We start from the raw sequence: 18,175 nt of genomic DNA, 5'->3' as shown, positions 1-18,175 counted from the left end.
AGTTGCCTATTTTTCTTATTTAAATTGTTTCCCCCAACTATTCATGAAGTAAATACATCAAATAAAACTCATGGACAAATTCCGTATGCTCTCTGTAATTATTTTGTTTGTAATGTGCGAAAAATATTCAGTCAAAGGCCTTCATTTATAAATCAAAATTTTTTTAAAAGCCTAATTTATCTTGAAACGATTGCATCCGGAAAACAAACAGAATGGGGGAACTGAAACCAAAGATAACTGTTTTTATTCATAGGGAAGGCCAAAACAAATGAATGTATGATTATACTTTTGAAATGTCCATTGGGTGGTATAATGGAAAATGTTTAACTGAAAGTCCCTTTAGATTTTAGTAAATTCTGATGTTCTCCCATTGTTAGATGGGACATAATGCAGAGGTCCCTTTTCCTCTCAATGGAACAGAACCACTTTAATTGCTATTATGCTTTCAGAACTCAGTTTCTGTGTGTGTGTGTGTATATATATATATATATATATATATATATATATATATATATATATATATATATATATATATATATATATATATATATATATATATATATATACAGTAACATTTACTATACTAGAAGACCCAATGCTGGAGTATACAATTTTTTATCATCATTGCAAATAATGTTTGGTCAGGAAAGTTCCCGTTATGTTCCTCACTAAAACAAATAGGACATAGTTATAATTATAGTCACTGTAACAGTGACAACCAGCTAGCAAGACAAAACATGTTTGTAACATGTTATAGCATACAGTCAATAGAAAGCAACATGCATTTAAGCGTCTGATGCTAAGAAATCACCTAAAGTGTACATTTTACAATGATGGTTTGCAATGGCACTGTCGGTATGTTTGTAATTGTACAAAATCGGGCATTGAAACGTATAGTGCTTTCTTTGATGTTAGGCAATGGCTACAATAAATAAATGGCATAGTCTATAAAGACAAACTAAAAAGAGTACATTAAAAAAAAAAAAACTTCTCTGCAAGTGTTGCATATGTATAAAGAACGGAACAAAGATGTAATTTATCTCTGTAATCTATGGTATGGATGCATACTTTATCGTTCTGTACATGCCTCGAGCTTAGAGATCCTGACTGAGAGAGGAAAGTGGTGGGTGTAGGGCATGGGCTAAAGCTAGAAAAAGCCTGGGAGAGAGGTATTGGGTGGGCGGCTGCACCACACCAGCAAATCAGCCCTAATTCTCTGTTATAATTCACCAGGCCAGGGCTCAAGACAGCATTATCTGCCCTCAAATCTTTTCCCTGTGTTGGATAGAGCATCGTGGCATATAAAATGGGAGGATAGAGAAGTGGAGTAATGAACGGATAGGACTCAAGGTGATGGAAAAGGAGATGGGGAGAGGATGATGGAAACATGTATTAGTTCCCATGGTGAGAGGGACAAAATGGAAAGGTCGACCTGGTGCTTTCCAGTTAAGCTGTGGGAGATTTTCATTCAGTTTTCAATCACAGTGTAATCAGATTTTATGATTAGGTACGGGCTTTTCGTCAGTGTAATTTCTCTAGTGATTTACATAGCCAGGGCTGTGGACTTTTTGAAATGATTTTCAGTCACTTCAGAATAGATTATTTCATTTCCATCACAAAACTTTACCTTACTGAGATTTAACACATATTTGTGCTTAGACCTTTTGAAAACAGGTCCCTTTCTATGTAACATTAGTCAACAACCAAACAAACTCTGAACTAACAAGAGCACAGTGTTGGTGCAAAGTAGCAGTATTGGAGAGGGGATGACAAATGATCTGGTTTAGTGTTTGTAGAAATTGTTGTACATTAAAACCACAACTAATACTCACTCTGACAGAGGAAGTGATAGCCATGCAGCTGAACCTGTTTTCTATGTAAATTAAAACGGAATGAATAGGGGTGTCATGATTCTCCAAATCCTCGATTCGATTACATTTTCGATTCTAATGTCATGGTTCGATTCGATTTTTACATTTATGTTTTTTAAAGCACAGGTTGCTATGCCATTTTTAGACTATACTTTTATGCAATATACTGTATTTTCCACACTATAAGGCGCACTTAAAAGCCTTTAATTTTCTCAAAAAACGCGCCTTATAATCCGGAGCGCCTTATATATGGATCAACCTCTCAAGGATCACTGTCCCGTTGACGGGACACTGCGTCGCTGTAACCTCGATAAAACGTCCACTCATTCGCGTTTTTATAACTTTAAAGCATTAAATCTTCAAAATATACAGCCATGCGACACACCAATTGAAAGCTTAGCTTCTAATGATTAATTGAAGCCCACATACAAAGCATAAGATGATTTATAGCAGTTACACAACTGTTACAAAGTAACAGAAAATAAAACAATTCAGCCGTAATCTGCGCAGGTGTCGAGAGTGCATCCATACCTGTTTTCGTTGTCCTTTCAGCAACAAAGTGGTATTTTGCCCAAAACTTGATTTTCATAAATCCACAAGAGTCCAAGGAAATGTAATATCCAAGCTTTATATTACAAAACGATCTGTTCGCCTCACAATGTTGAAGTTTCTGGCCGAATCACAACGGAAAAACGCGAAACAGTTTTCCATTTCCACACTTGTCATCGCCGCTAGCTTCTCTGCCCAGCTTGCTACATGATCGATGTGGGCGTCATCGTATTCCCTAGCTTCTAAGCTTTCGATTGGTAGCTCATATTAGCCAATCTGTTCAGGTTTGCCTCTGATATGGCCAATGGAAGCGGACAAGCCGATGACAACATGTCAGGGACCACGTTGAGACGATCGACATTTTCTCTGACCACTTAGATTTAAATGCTATAAGGAGGGAGTGAACGGAGTTGTCAGAACGCTTCATAAAGTTTGACTTTATCTGACTGTTTTGTTGACATTCCCTTTAGCACAGCTCCATCTAGTGGATGCATAATGCAACCCCAGTCAAACGTTTGACTGCAGTATCTTCTATTCTATGCGCCTTATAATCCGGTGCGCCCTATAGTGCGGAAAATATGGTAATATCTGACCTTTGTTCACAATGTACCACACTACATTGTCAAATTAACAGCATTTATTAACAACATAATGTAACAATAAATTATATCTATAACCTGCCATCAAGTTTCTCTTTTGTAACTGCAGTCTTCTTCACAGAAGATGACATTCAAGTTCACAACAAAACAAACAAAAAACAATAAATGTCCATAGTCTTCTCTGAACAATTAAGTGTCTTATTCTATTTCCGAACAGTTGAATATATACCACACAGATTAACTTCGATGTCCGTGCTGCCAGTGGAAGAATATGGTACACGCACATAGCAGAGCTTGCAAACTGTGGCTTTTTTGTCAACAACGTGAACATTGTCAACATAACTCACTGGAAATCCAAAATACTTCCACAGCGGCGACTTCGGTGAAAGTGGAGGGGGTTCAAGTTCTGTCGATGGGTCTCCTGCATCTGCAGTTGCCATGCTATCTTTTGACTGGCTGTAGCTAAATTAGAGGAGGTTGACTGATTCACAGCACCTCAACACTAGTGTTTACAAACTGACTGAAGAGCCGGTTAATTAACCCAAATAGTGCCACTGAACCGGGAGAATGAACCGACTCACTCCTGCTTTTTTTACCTCATTCGTGCCGGCAGCGATTTGCTCAAGCTGAGTGCGATCGGGGTATGCTCCTCTGTCTGTCTGTCTGTCTGTCTGTCTGTCTGTCTGTCTGTCTGTCTGTCTGTCTGTCTGTCTGTCTGTCTGTCTGTCTGTCTGTCTGTCTGTCTGTCTGTCTGTCTGTCTGTCTGTCTGTCTGTCTGTCTGTCTGTCTGTCTGTCTGTCTGTCTGTGTGTGTGTGTGGAGAGCTGGTCTTCTTCTACTACTGTGTGTGTAGTAATCTAGCTGATTAGCGCCTCCACTGGAGTGGTGGTAGAATCAATCAGGAAATGTGCTACTTCGAGCAGGCTACACGTGTGTTTTTTTTCTATGTTTTTTTTTCCGCTTGGCAAGCCGACCGGACGTGACATGGGGGCGTGGCGGCATCGACGATTCCATTTTTTTATTCGAAATTTGACATTGTGACTTAATTTCGGTCAGTCAAAATCGTGACACCATTAGGAACGAGTCAAGATTTCTGCCCATTCTACCACCTTTAAAAACCAGATCCTGTTATGCCCGGTTCAGACCACACCATATCAGCCTGATTATAGCTTGAGCTGAATTATGATGTTGGTGCTACTTGTTGGAAATAGGAAACCGATGAAAGGCCACTTATTTTTTTAGGCTTTTCTAAACACAAGACAGCCGGTATCACACACATTGCTTCGGACACCAGTATTTGTGTGTTCTTCGGAAGTCAGTCCCTATAGCACCTCCTTATTGACGCCATCATGCAGGTCTTGAGGAATGGCAAACTATAATTGGTCGTGGACCAATGTGTAGTTTGTCAGGTCTCTCGGCCAAGTCACGGCAAGAATGTGTGGCTCTATAATCGCCTAATCTGACACAGTGACAAAAATATTGTAATATTAGCTTAACCTTGCATTAAGCTAATACCAGTCTGGCTACACAGTGTCTGTATTATGTATCTGAACCAGCAGCTATTTCTCTGTGTGTCCAGGTAATGGACAGACATGGTTTCTCCAAGGGGAATTAGCTGAGTGGAAACATTAACCAGAGAGCCAAGTCTTGTCATTCACCTCTCGTTGGACAGAGAGAATGGAGAGCAGATGCTAGGGCACATGCCACTTTTAACTTCCTGCTGGGAGAGAGGGAAGGGAGAAACCAATATAACACCAAGGTGGGTGGGTGGGGGGCAGTGTAACAAAGAGTGCGAGGTTGACAAATAAAAGATGGTGACAGGAAGAAAAGAAGTTGAAGAGAGAGGTAACGGATGTCTTTCTGCCGGTTGTTCTGTTCTGTTTTTCCCTGACACACAGTGGCATGAACACAGAAACAGGTGTGTGAGGACGGACAGCCCATGTATATGACTGTGTACACCTGTGTGCATTTGGCTGTGATAGCTTGCATGCACATCCATTGCTTCTAGGCAATGTCATCTGTGGATTTTTGTGGTAATACATGCGTGTCATCTGCTATATTAGTTTCTGTTTGACAGAAAATTCAGCATTTGACTTTTCACATTAGCATTTGCTTGAAACACTACCCTAAAGATTGCTATATTGCTACATCCGATCTTCCCTTGGAGCAGTAAGTGGATGTTTTCTAGGGTTCATTGAGCCGCAGACTCCACAGATGGTGGCTAAACCACAGAGCACGTGTTGGATGTGTTGGCTCTGATTCGTGTTGTTTTAATGCATAAAGATGCTTATTAGAATCCTAAGGGACTTGTGCCAAAGTGCATATACAAATCCAAATTTCAATATCTCGAGGCTCCACAGGAGCTACAGTATTTAAAACCATTGATCATCAAACTCATACGGTTTGTTTCACTAAAACTTACAAGAAGAAGAAATAAGCAATAGAAAAGTGGCATCATGTTACAACCTGAGTTTATTTTGATTCAAGTCGGCACTTAATTTTATGAGTTTGTTTGTACTGTAGTTTGTATCGTTTTATTTCCTCTGCCTAGCAAATACAAAATAAGTCTTTTTTTAATTTAAATTTTTTATTTAATTGATTTAATTCTTGTGGCCTCTCTGCCTGTAGCAAGTAGCCTACACTTAAAAAAATAGTATAAATCTATATCCCTTGATGATATTATTTTTGCCTATCAATAGTTTTTAAGGTCAATAAACACGGAAAATATTTGACTTGAACTTTTTTCATTTGACTGGTAAAATAAAACCTTAACGGGTCACATGACCAGCACCAGTGTTTCTAGTGGAAAAACTGGTTACAACAATATTTTGATACTTTGGTTAACAATAGAAACAACATTGCTTCACACAATTTTAGACATTTATTTTTAGATATTTATTTTGGATCATTTGTCGCGATAACCATGTGTGTTATGTGCATTTTCAGTATACATCAAGAAATGTCATGTCAGTGGTGAATAACCAGATAAATGATTTTGCATTTATCGCATAATTGTTGATACAAATGATGATATTTACAAATAATGTTGCACTTCTGTTTTGTATACGAAATGGAGCAAAGTATGCCTAGACATCTGCTTTTTTCTATGAATGGGCCAAAGCGAGGTGACACATCTGAGCGATCCATGGTGACAGTGCTATTTCTGTCAACAGAAGAAATGCCATCAGAATTAGAGTCACATTGCAGATATTAGACACAACAGCAGAGAAAATATCAGACCAGAACAACGACACAAACGCACTCAAGATGTTGCTAAAGTAAATGTTGACTATATATCATGCAGACATGCCTGCTTTGCTTGAATAGAAGTAATTTAATGGTGAATATCATATTGTTTTCATCATTTAGGAAAATAAATAAGGTCAATACTGAATAGGAAATTGCACTGGAAATATATATGTATATGTGCAAATATATATATATATATATATATATATATATATATAGTAGAGACTCTCATGGTCTATTATGACTCTTTACAGACTGACAGCTGAAATGTTACATTTCTCACTCACGCCAGCATTGTATGGCATATTCTAAAAGACTAACAAAGCCCCAACCTTGCATGTTGCTGTTTCTTTCATTAACACGCATACCTTTAGGGGCTCTCTGCAATTAGTTAATCAGTGATTGAATATCTTTAATTCACATTCGCTTCAATCAAGTTCATTGATCAAGTCTAATGAGGTTTTGCTGTGGGTTTCTTAACCTCTTTACTTTCTACTGCTTAATAAAGGGGCTGCACTCGACATTCAGAACATTCAGAACATTAATATAGCAGCAAAGAAATATTTGCTAAGTAAAGATATAGTGGAGTAATGACGTCCTGAGCAGAGAATGAAGTCACACTCCCTCTGTGTGTGTCGAAATCGGATCGGATTCTTTGTTTTGATAGCCGGTCCGGCCGCACGTGCATGTAAGTGCATGTGGCCATGAAAAAACGTTTGTATTTTACGTATTTGGGAATGGTCTCTGAGGGAGGTTCTCTGAGAGCCGTGTAGAGGCCATCCCAGCCTGCTGTTTTTTCAGTATTTCTGGAAATTGACTGTCTGTCCTCCTTGTTTACCTTTTTCCCTGTTTTATTAATTGAACACTCCTGGGCTTTCCCTAGTAACCCCGTGTTTTCACGTCACAACGCTATGAACTGTGCGTAATTCCCTCAGGCAAAATGTGAAGAAATGTGGACTTACAGAAACACACAACACACAAGGTACAATATTTTTTAATGGCAAAATATTTCATTCAAGATTAAGTAGTGCTGCGGAGACATCTGGGCCTACAAATCCTATCCTACAGACTAAAGAAACAGATAAATGGTACAGATTCTCGCAAAAATCACTCTATAATCATTTTATTGTTTTTCAATGAAATGAGAATTATAATACAAAAATGATCATTCCCTCCAATGTTGTGAATAATGCAATCGCAATAATCAAATCAAAATAATCTCAATTAGATGTTTTTTCTCGTATCGTGCGACCCTAATTTTGGTCACAAATTGTGATTTTAAAGACCGTTTAAAATATTTTTTTCCAAGTTCTGATCCTATATGTACATTTTTCATTTATCTCAAGTTATATGCTAAATGCATACCATTTTTCAGTATTCTTACTTTTCTTTTCCTATGAGATGTAAAATAATTTGACTCAGCTTAAAATCTAAAGCATAACTTTATCCAATCAAATGTGATTGGGCGTGACTAGCTAACCTCGTCTATCATATAAAACAGCAACTGACTGTTAGCTAGTGGGCAGCTAGCAGAGCATGATCTTAATATGAGGTGTGTGACTTTCCCCTCCACAGACGCACGTCGGTAAATTAGGGAATGAATTAGCGCTCGGTTCAGCGAAAAGAGGAGGTGTGTTCAGGCGCAAACGTTCCATGGTGCTATTTTGCAGTTTGAGAAAACAATTCCGCCACAGACCAGGAAAAACCTGGTCTAAAGTCAGTGGTACTAGTCTTAAGTCAGTGGCGCGTTATTCAGATGCTATTTTAGGGGTGCATGCTTGGCCATAATGTAGCGTGTGCACAACGAGCATAAACTTTGCTTCTCTCATCTACACTGACGCAGCGGTTCCCATTTTTGCAAACCATACATAATTACAAAGAAAAATATTACTGAAAATGCGCTTCAGGTGTTTGGATAGATCAGGAGGCACTTTACAGTACAGTCCTCAAAAAGTCGCAGCATTCTTTGTGGCTTGTTGTGTTTTACACAAAATTTCCATGAGTCATGGATATGTTGATGACATAAATGAGGAAATATTAGAGGACTTAAGGAGAAGTGATGTTGAACTACGGCGGGATTGGACACTTGAGGGTCCGGGAGTGGCAATACGCGAGGTGCTCCTGGTGGAGCGGGTGGACGGAGATGGAGTGGGGGGAGGAGGAAAGGGCACAACAGGAGCAGGTGGTGCGTTTGGAGGCCCACGCTCCATGGCTGCAGCAATCCTCTCCAGACTTGAGGAGATGCGCCCGAGAGGCCGCAGCAACATCGCCACCCGGTCAAGACGGGCATTTATTACTTTGCCGCATCCCGGACAGCTCCCGCTGGCGTGCGCCAAGCAAATCCACCGTCATAATAGCAATCTGCCATGTAACAAGCGCGCCTGCTCTTAAAGGGAATGTGAGATGACGCTCTGATTGGTTTATTGCACGTTACGCCCAAACCACACCTAGCTACTTCAGACCAACCCATTTTAGATTTGCGTCGGAAGAGTCATTTATCCCGCCGGTATAATAGCAACGGCGCCCGAGATCCACCCACAAAGATACTTGCATTTGGCATTTGATACTTGCGTTTCAGATCGTTAAAATAGGGCCCTAGGTGTGTTTCTTAAAAAAATTTAAATAAATAAATAATAATAATTATTATTATTTTATTGAAGCCATATTAATTACATTGCATTGTTGTCTAAACAGCCATCTGAACATATCCTGTCAATTGCTTTCACATAGTGGTGGATATTTTACTGTTTAATTTTTTAAAGTGGGAGAAAAAAAATGACTAAAATGCATTATGCTCATATTTGCATGTATGGTATTGATTTTTTTCACACCAAGCCCAAAAACAGCATCAGGAGATTTTATTTTTATGCAGAGCTTTTATGAAATGCAGTAAACACTAGAATAATGTAAAGTACAATTAAACATGCCCCAATAGCAGCAACATTGAGTATTTATAAAAATCTGTTTTCTTCCGTATAAACTCAGACTTTCATAGCTTTCTCCACCACTTTCTGATTCATTCTGAGGTTGCGCCCTCCACCCATGTCATTCTGGTTATCACTTGTTGTTATTATATGCACCAATAAAAAAGTACAAACCTGCTGCTGTCCTCTTCTGTAGTCCTCCTTCTGTAGTTTTAAGATGGCTGTCGTGGCTAAACCGAGGTAATGGCTTAATCTGAGGAATTTCCTGGTATTATGTCTGCTGAAAAAAAGGTTACCGAAAGTGTTGAATAATTCAGTGCAGATGCTTGTCGCCAAATTCTACATTAAATCTGTAAAAGACTAAGGATGAAAAGTAAGTGATAAGGGATAAAACCGTTGCAAGTGAGCCTGGCAGGGAATGATGAAAGAAAAGAGGCAACATGATCCACAGTAGAGCGGAAAAGGTGGAATGGGTTGATAGAAAATGAAAGGTAAAAAGCAGGCACGACAGGAAAAACTTTGACAAAAATTTACAGGAGAAGGCTAATGGAAGAAAGGTGCAGAGAGGAGAAAAAAAGGCAAAATGAATAAATAACACACAAAGTGATTCAGATGGGAAATGAGAGCATTGTTGAGGAAAAAAAGAATGTGAAGTAATGAAAATAATCACAGACCGAAGTAAACCTATACCACAGACAAGAGTGGAATTATGGGGTTTCCAGCCACTCTCCTCCCCGTGAAGTCACTTAGGACTAAAGCAGCAGGGATTTGTAGAGTCTGAAGATGAACAGAAAACCCATTTTCCCTCATGGCTACATCTGCCACTGTGAATTTATATGGCTGTTGTACTGAAGAGTGGAAGGAAGATGTGATCAAACATGAAGGGGAATAGAGACGGAGAGATGCACAGTAATCGAGAAGGAGTGAGAACAAAAGGCGAGAATGGTGGGAAGTGCAGAGGAAAACATTGTGAGATGATACAGGAAAGGGAATTTGAGAGGATCTTAAGGGCATGATGTGACAGAGCCAAATTAACAGAATGAAAAGTGGTGTGTATATATAGCTTTTCAGGGTAGAGTATTTGCACTTTGTAAAGCTTTTAGACTTACTGTAATTGTACTTGCGCACCAAGTCTGCGTTATTCATATTTAAATGTAAGGAGGGCAATTAAGCTTTTAAATGTCAAGTTTGTCCTACCAGTGCATGGTGTTGCAATTGTAAAAGGTGTAATTACTTAAAATTTTCATGACAAACAGACAATGCCTCCTTTACTTTTCAGTGACATTCAACTGACGTGTTATTGCAGTGTTGAGATGAATAAAGACATCACCGAGCTGCAGAAAATATTTCGGTCTTACATTTTAGGCTGCTAAAAACACTATTTTAAAAGCGATATTTCAACAGTTTATTCTTTTTCAATGCAATTTCTTTCATTTGTGCGGCAGAGCCATACTGTACAATGTCACTCCATTATCACTACGCTGCTGAAATGAAACCTAAGCCTTCATATGTTTTTGCTATTCTCAGGGGAGTTAATGTAGAAGTGCAGGTGAAGGAGAGTTTGCGGGACTGCATTTCTGCAAAGCTGCCACCCTATTGGAGATTAATGAACAAGTTTGTCCGTGGTATTAGTCCTCTCTGGGCTGCCTCCCTCTCAGCATAGGTTGATTTATGGACACCCAGCAGTGCATGAGTTATAATTTGAAAGGGGTTTGTTTTTCCTCATGAAAATGGAATTGATCAATGAAATGAAATGTTGTGATGAATGATCCCATGTGAATTTTATTCCTTATTTTGTCGTGATTTCTTTTTTTGTCTGCGAGTACACTTGCGTGTTCCCTGCGCTCACGCTCCTGTGGCTGAAATTTATGCACATGGTGTGTGTGTGTGTGTGTGTGTGTGTGTGTGTGTGTGTGTGTGTGTGTGTGTGTGTGTGTGTGTGTGTGTGTGTGTGTGTGATTTTGCAAATATCACCACATCTTTGAATATATGCTTGCAAAAGCGCTGACCCTGAATTTTCTGTCCGACATCAGAAATATATATCGCCTTTAGGTTGCCATGTCTGACTGAATCAAATACTACGTCTCACCTATTGGATGTCATTGTGAAAAAATCAAAGAATAAGTCATGCCCTCCCTTTCTTTCCCCCATTCTGTCCGTGCATATGGATTTACTTTATCATCCAGCCGCAGCGTGTATGCCAGGGTGTTTGATGTTTCTGTGATGGTGAGATATTGAATGAACCGTGGAGAAATGCGATGCTCCTTGGTGAATTTACAGGACCACAGAAAGAAGAAGAAAGGACCATAGGAAGAAAAGGAGGGCAGAACAGGCTAACATCCCTGGTGCACTGGCTTGTGTGTAACACTCTAAAGATAGGAATCCAGAAGCAGCACTGCTACAAAGAAAATAAACTTCTGTGTCTATGTGCTGGAGAAACTATATAGATTGGGAATATTACTATTAGTAATACATAGTACATTCATCATTTGTGAATCTTATGGTCTCAAAATATTGTTGAAAAGTGCTTATTCAACTCTGTGGTGATTTAGTAGGTTAAAGTTTATGATGTTTTTGTTGATATTGGGCTGCATTATATTATAAGATAATACTGATATCTCCTGTATATGTCCATTTCTGTGTGTCAATGTATGCAGGTGCCAACTGTATGCCTGACTGCAGAAAGTGCACAATGTGCTAACAAAGTGCTGATTTTGAGCACTAAAAACTCTATAATGTGCTTAACAGCAACTTAATTGTGTGTGAGTGCATTTCTATGTGTGTGTATGTGAATTAGGGTGTCTGCATTCTTCCTACCTTCTAATTTCTTGCTTTGTCATCAGTGCTGCAGGGATTGCCCTGTGTTTTCCTAAATAAGTCCAGAATTACTTATGATCCTCACCGAAGCAACAAAATCATAATTTATAACAATGCTGAAAAAAAAAAAAGTATTATAATATACAGCAGACAAATTAGTATATAGGGATAGTTGACAAGGATGTGTGTGGTGGGAGAGACGTGAGGCAAAGGTACTGTGTGACGTGAAAGAGACAGGCACATCCTAGTTCTCTGTGGAGATAGTGTAATTTGGCTCTCTCACCAACACGGTCAATGTATCAAAATTAATACTCTTTCCCTTAGTTGTATCTCACTTATATCTGAACACACAAAAAAGTGAACACATTCTTTCAATTTTAGTTTGACTTGCACTTTCCAAGCACATCATCAATGTCCATTGTGAAAAAGCATCAATAAATGTGCTTTGAAATCACTTTGTTGCAATATCAATGTATTCTTTGACCCTGCTAAGGTTCAGAATGTCCCATCAACAAGGTTGTTATATCTCTGGAGCCCTCTCTATCCATTGGTATATGGATATTTACTGTGTGATAAAAACCTGTGGACATGGGTCAGGGTTGTAATGAGTAGGGGTGTGCAGTTGTTTAAATTTGTTTGAGGTGGAGCACACAGTGACATTACACAGTGACACAAGACATACATTACATATTTACATATTAAATCCTTTGCTGTAGCCTATATTTGCCCAGTGCGCTGGTCTTTAGCTTAGGCACAAATTAGTTAGTGTCTTTAGGACCTTGTTTGCTGCCTCATGTTGTTTTTAGAACTCACTTATTGAAATGGTGATGGCCATACCTTCTGTAATAGCTGGCAAATGGTGCTAATTGCCATTCAACCTAAAATAATAGACAATCTGTTAAGTGTTTGTATTTTTGTGTACCACGTAAAATATCAACATTAACAATTAAGTATGAGCATCAGCATTGTTGTCTTTGTGTGCTTCCCTCACATTGTCTTTTCTCTTGCTTTTATCCAGGGAGGCCTCATTGCCCTCCTTCTCCTAATTCTCCTCTTCACCCTTGTCCTGTATACCCGCCACCGATGGTGCAAGCGTCGCCGCATCCCCCAGAAGAGCGCCAGCACCGAGGCCACACATGAGATCCACTACATTCCCTCTGTTCTGCTCGGACCCCAGGGTCGAGACAGCTATCGGGGCTCTCGAAATACACACCAACACGGGAGCTCGGTCATCGGTATGCCCATCCGCGAGACCCCCATTCTTGATGATTACGACTGTGATGAGGAGGACCCAGGTGGACACTCCCTTAACTCCACGCCCAACAAGCTCCACACCAAGATGAGTGATGGGAAGATCCAGGAGGACTATGGAGTTAACATTGGCATTGGAGGACACACAGAAATGATGTTCAAGGAAAATGAAATTAAGCATAATTTTGAAAAACGAGGTAGGTCGTCTATATAAATTTCCCTTGAAAAACAATTTAGCATGATGGAAAAATGCACTGTATGCATACAATAGAGATTAATTATGCTATACCTGTGAAATAAACAGCATCATGCTGTTTTTGTCTTTATCATTCAACTACAAGCAGCATACACTAAAAATTTTGAGTTGTCATAGAAAATCTGTTTTGCTCAGTGGTAGTTTTGAGCGCATGATTTGTACATCCGTGGAGGCGCTCAGTGCCAGCTCCCCAGATGGCCCGGCCTGGACAGTTCACTTTGGACCTTGGCCTGCCCAAACATGTTCTTAGCACAGCATGTCCTGCTTACATTTTGTCAACAAAAATGACTCACGCCATTACAGTACATCATGCTGGTAATGATAATAATTCTGTATTCCATGAGACATATAAATAAGTATTAATTGTATTCTGAAACCACATTGACAGTGAAACCACACTCTTACATACCAACTTGGTTAACATAGCCATCGGCTTTGTGTGTCAAGCAGTAATGCAATACAGTGCCATGTAATTTAATGTAATGTCTTAAGGGCAAGACAGTGACAGGGACCATCAGTCTCGTCGATTTAGATTCTGAGGTGTATCAATGGGTGGCCTGTTGACCCTTGCTAAACATAGTCAGGGGCCTGCATTAGTGACAAAACTGGAAGTGATACTTCAAATATTCTGCTGGAGAGATTTTCAAACATAATGTATGCAATGTAGGCTATGTAGCATTTGTTGATATTACAGTATATCCTGTTGAACTTTGGGTGCTCCTCTGCAAAGCACAACTTTAATAATTGAAGGGTGCTGACTGAGTTGGAGGGTGCCCGCGTTATTCATGTCCTACTGAATTATGCATGGGTGAAGTTTGTGGAAAATGCCCCCTTGCTTCCATAGTATTTATCAGTCTACATAACCTGATTTACACAAACTTTTTGCTTCTGACTGACTGTGTACTTACTTCCTGAAAATAGGCTGGAAAAAGGATAAAGCACTGATGATATCCGTTCAAGTTTTAAATTAACATTATTTTACTTAACATGTCTTAGGCACATTGCCGATCCGTGTTTGAGATTCTGATAGAAAGTATTTACTTACAACTCAACAACAGAGAAAGCTGATTATGGTTAAGTTTGACTTTATTAACATTATTTGAATGGAGTATAAAATTATAAAATGTGTTACATTTACATCACAAACAAACCCTAAATTGACAATGCCTTACAGTCCCTGGCCATGACCACAGCTGATAATGATTCTAAAAATCAAACTTGGATTTCAACCATGATACAAACTTAAGGCTTGCATATATTATGTTGATCCCTTACGTAAAAATTAAACAGAAAATTATGCAACATGGTGAAGGCACAGAGGTTAATTTCTGCTCTATTCCCAAGTGGGAATGTAGAATTTTGGGATTAGCCGCTGGGACAAGAGAAGTGAGGCAGAGGTCAAAGAGGTCAAGGCTCTTACTGTACAGGCCTGTCTCTTGGGCTAATCGCCAAATGATGCCATTATTACAAGATAACAAAAAGGAGACTATTATCCCCAAATAGCTCTAAGAAGAGTCAATCATACTAGTTGTAAGCAGCAAGACATAACACACACATTAACCATATAATGACCAGCAATGAATGGACTACTATTATTTTTCTATTTTACGTTTATTTAACCAGGAATCTACTCATTGAGATTAAGAATCTCTTTTACAAGAGTGTCCTGGCCAAGACAGGCAGCAGCACAGTTAACAGAGTTTCAGACATAAAACAATTCACATTGAAAACACATAATAAATTACAGGATCATAAAATATCAAGATATTCAACAGTGTCCAATGCGTGTAAACTTTGTGTGGATGCATGCATGTATATAACATCACCATAGTCCAGCACCGACATAACGGTGGCAGCAACAAGTCTCCTTTTGGCCTCAAAGTAAAAACAAGACTTGTTCCTAAAATAAAAACCCAATTTCAACTACAGTTTTTGCTGAATGTGAGTGTGAGTACTAAATATACATTTACTTATGTTCAGACATATACAGTGTACAGATACATCTAGAGGCACACCATCATGTAACATAAACCTTTAAGGTCATATTATATGTGATGTGGGCAATATTAAGTCCATTGCAGGGTATTACACCAGCACATTTACTATGTATAAAATGGGCTAATTCATGAGACAAATGGTCAGATGATGGTGATTTTTTTCTTCTTCTCAAATACAGCTTTTCTAACATCCTTCTATTAATCTCATAAACAATCTGGCATTTTCCAAAAGATATTTGCACAAACCATTTCATTTGATGCCTCTGCCTCCCCATCTGTAAAGTGCATAAAGCGGCGACATTTGAATACAGGGGTGATTAACTCCTGTCCCACCTGTTCTATGCTGCTCTGCATCCGAAAAAGTCTTCAAATACCAGTCATCCTTTATCTGTCTGTCCTTGCTGACAGATAAACCCATTCAGCTGAACTCAATAGTATTATCCCCAGGGATTATGGCTATGCCTCACAGGGTTATGCATGGTATTGGTATTGGTTTTTGTTACACAGAAAACCAAACAAATGAGGCCCGTCAGTTTCATTATTCAGCAAGATTCCCACGGCTTTGGGAATGCATTTGGGCAACATGTACGGTGTAATTCAAGTGCAGAAAAGCCTTAGCAGCACGCTAAAAAACATGTTTTTTGAGAAACGCTCAGGGCACCAGCATCAGACCGCCATCATCACACATACCGCTTCCTCTGAGTTTACCATTGACTTCTTCCAGCCTAGCCTGTGTTGTCAGTCATACTTATGTCATCTCCAGAGCTCTCTGTAGAGGTAATTTACTGTACAGGCCTGAGCAACTACTACTGTGTCCTACTTCTTCAAAAAAAGTTTAAAGAAAGTAATTTCTTAACAACTGTTATTGCTTATGAAACAAAACCTTTTCTGATAGCAGATGGTTGCAACTTTTTACTTTGGAGGTCCACTTTGGGTTTAACACGCATAAAGCTGATGTCACTTCTTGCTGCCAATATTGGTACATTTTAATATACAAATATGAATTCTGTGCGTACGTAGAAAATGAAAAAAAAAAGAGCGACATCTCAACTGCAATGAGTTTTGTTGTCAACTTTCATCTGTGAACTCAAACGATTATTAGAATATGATACCTCTTAAAGCAACTGTTGGCACATTGTTGTTCTTGCATTATTCAATAATCCAGTCAAGATGACTGGTAAATCTTAATTTCTTTTTGTCCTGCCGCTATGAAACATTTAAAAAATAAGGTGCTTTCTATCCTTGCAGACCTTGAGAAATGTATCCTCGCTTTTATCTTAATAAATTGAGATTACTGTAATAACCACCAGAGATCATGCTTCTGTTTTCAGATACAAAAGATATATACACTCACAGATAATTTGGCCATTTGCTATTATAGTGTCTTTTCAGCCCAAACCCATGAGAAATAATCAAGCATAGCATGTGGTCACATTAGCACACTTACTAGTCAACTTACCTCTTTTTTAGTTGGTTGCTTCCTTAATTAAAATGAAACAATACACAATAATAATCCATTCAATTCCCATGTAGAATGACTCATCAACTTTGTTTTTCAAACATTATCCTATGATTAAATGCACTAACTGGACAATCTAAATTAACTTAGAGTTCTGTGTGATTTATTTCCCCCCTAAACAGCTCTTACTGATGAGTTAAATTAACTATTTCACCAAATAACCAAAGACATTATCGCAGTATTGTGATTGTTCTTTTGAAAACCCCAGGGTTGCTATAAAAAAAGTTTTATATCTAGGAGCATACTGTAGCTAATAAAAAAAAACTTGGCCAGTAAATCAAAATTACTGCTATAGTTAAGCATTTCAGAATCCAAAAGTATTTCATGTTGTACCTCTTATTCCTTTCAGTGAAATTATGTTATTTGTAAAGAATGCTTGATGCAGTTACTGGGTATTTATTTTATATTGTAAACACAGATAAAGCCTTGGGCACCACTTGTAACCAAGAGAGAATCTGCTAAAAGATAATTAGATTTTACAAGTTTGATGCAGTAAATGTGTAACTAAATATTGCTTAAAAATAGACAAAAGAGAGACATGCTGTTTAAAAAAAGATCCCTTCTAGTACAGTCGATTTTATAATAAAAAAAAAATGTTTCATCCTCCACAAGACCACCGTCATACCAAGCTTGTTGTGATTGAGTGTTTGCCGAGCTCTAATTGAACTCAAGACTGGAGAGTAATAATCCAGTGTCAAGCTTCAGATCGCTAATGTGACATCATTGTTGAGAAATGGCTGCTGGTTTGGCACACTCAAGCTAGCTCAGGGTGATGTTTTGGTTAATACTGAATCAGGCTTGTCATCCTTCCCCATGATAAATAGATGGGAGTTAATTACAAAGACTTCCCATTCTTCCTTTTGCCCTGTCTACGGAAAGCATTTAAGTTGTGTGTTGTCAATAAGGGCAATTTAGTGAGATGAATAAGATGATTTAAAGATGCACATGAGCAGCATATGTACAGTGTGTACAGAGTGTGCACAAATATCACTGCATGATCAAGATCCAACATGTAGGCTGTATGTTATAATGATTTTCTAAGTGAACTCAGGCAATACATCCAATAAATGTGACACTTTAAGCAGTTCATCATAGAATTCTAGTCTGTGCCCACTCCAGTGTGCAAACGGCCAGCGTCAGTTTT

The 18,175-nt window shown here is 38.7% G+C and overlaps 1 protein-coding gene across 1 annotated transcript in view; it reads left to right on the top strand.

Annotated features, from left to right (window-relative positions):
* The window catches only part of LOC120545374 (astrotactin-2-like), a 298,446-nt gene that overhangs the window by 77,123 nt on the left and 203,148 nt on the right, over window positions 1–18,175 (top strand). Inside the window, exon 3 of the mRNA XM_039779627.1 lies at window positions 13,027–13,456. Within this exon, the coding sequence (XP_039635561.1) occupies window positions 13,027–13,456 (430 nt within the window). The remainder of the gene's footprint in view (window positions 1–13,026; window positions 13,457–18,175) is intronic.

This window comes from Perca fluviatilis, chromosome 17, assembly GCF_010015445.1.
Source record: "Perca fluviatilis chromosome 17, GENO_Pfluv_1.0, whole genome shotgun sequence".
Lineage (NCBI taxonomy): Eukaryota > Metazoa > Chordata > Actinopteri > Perciformes > Percidae > Perca > Perca fluviatilis.
This window is presented reverse-complemented; position numbering and strand designations above follow the sequence as displayed.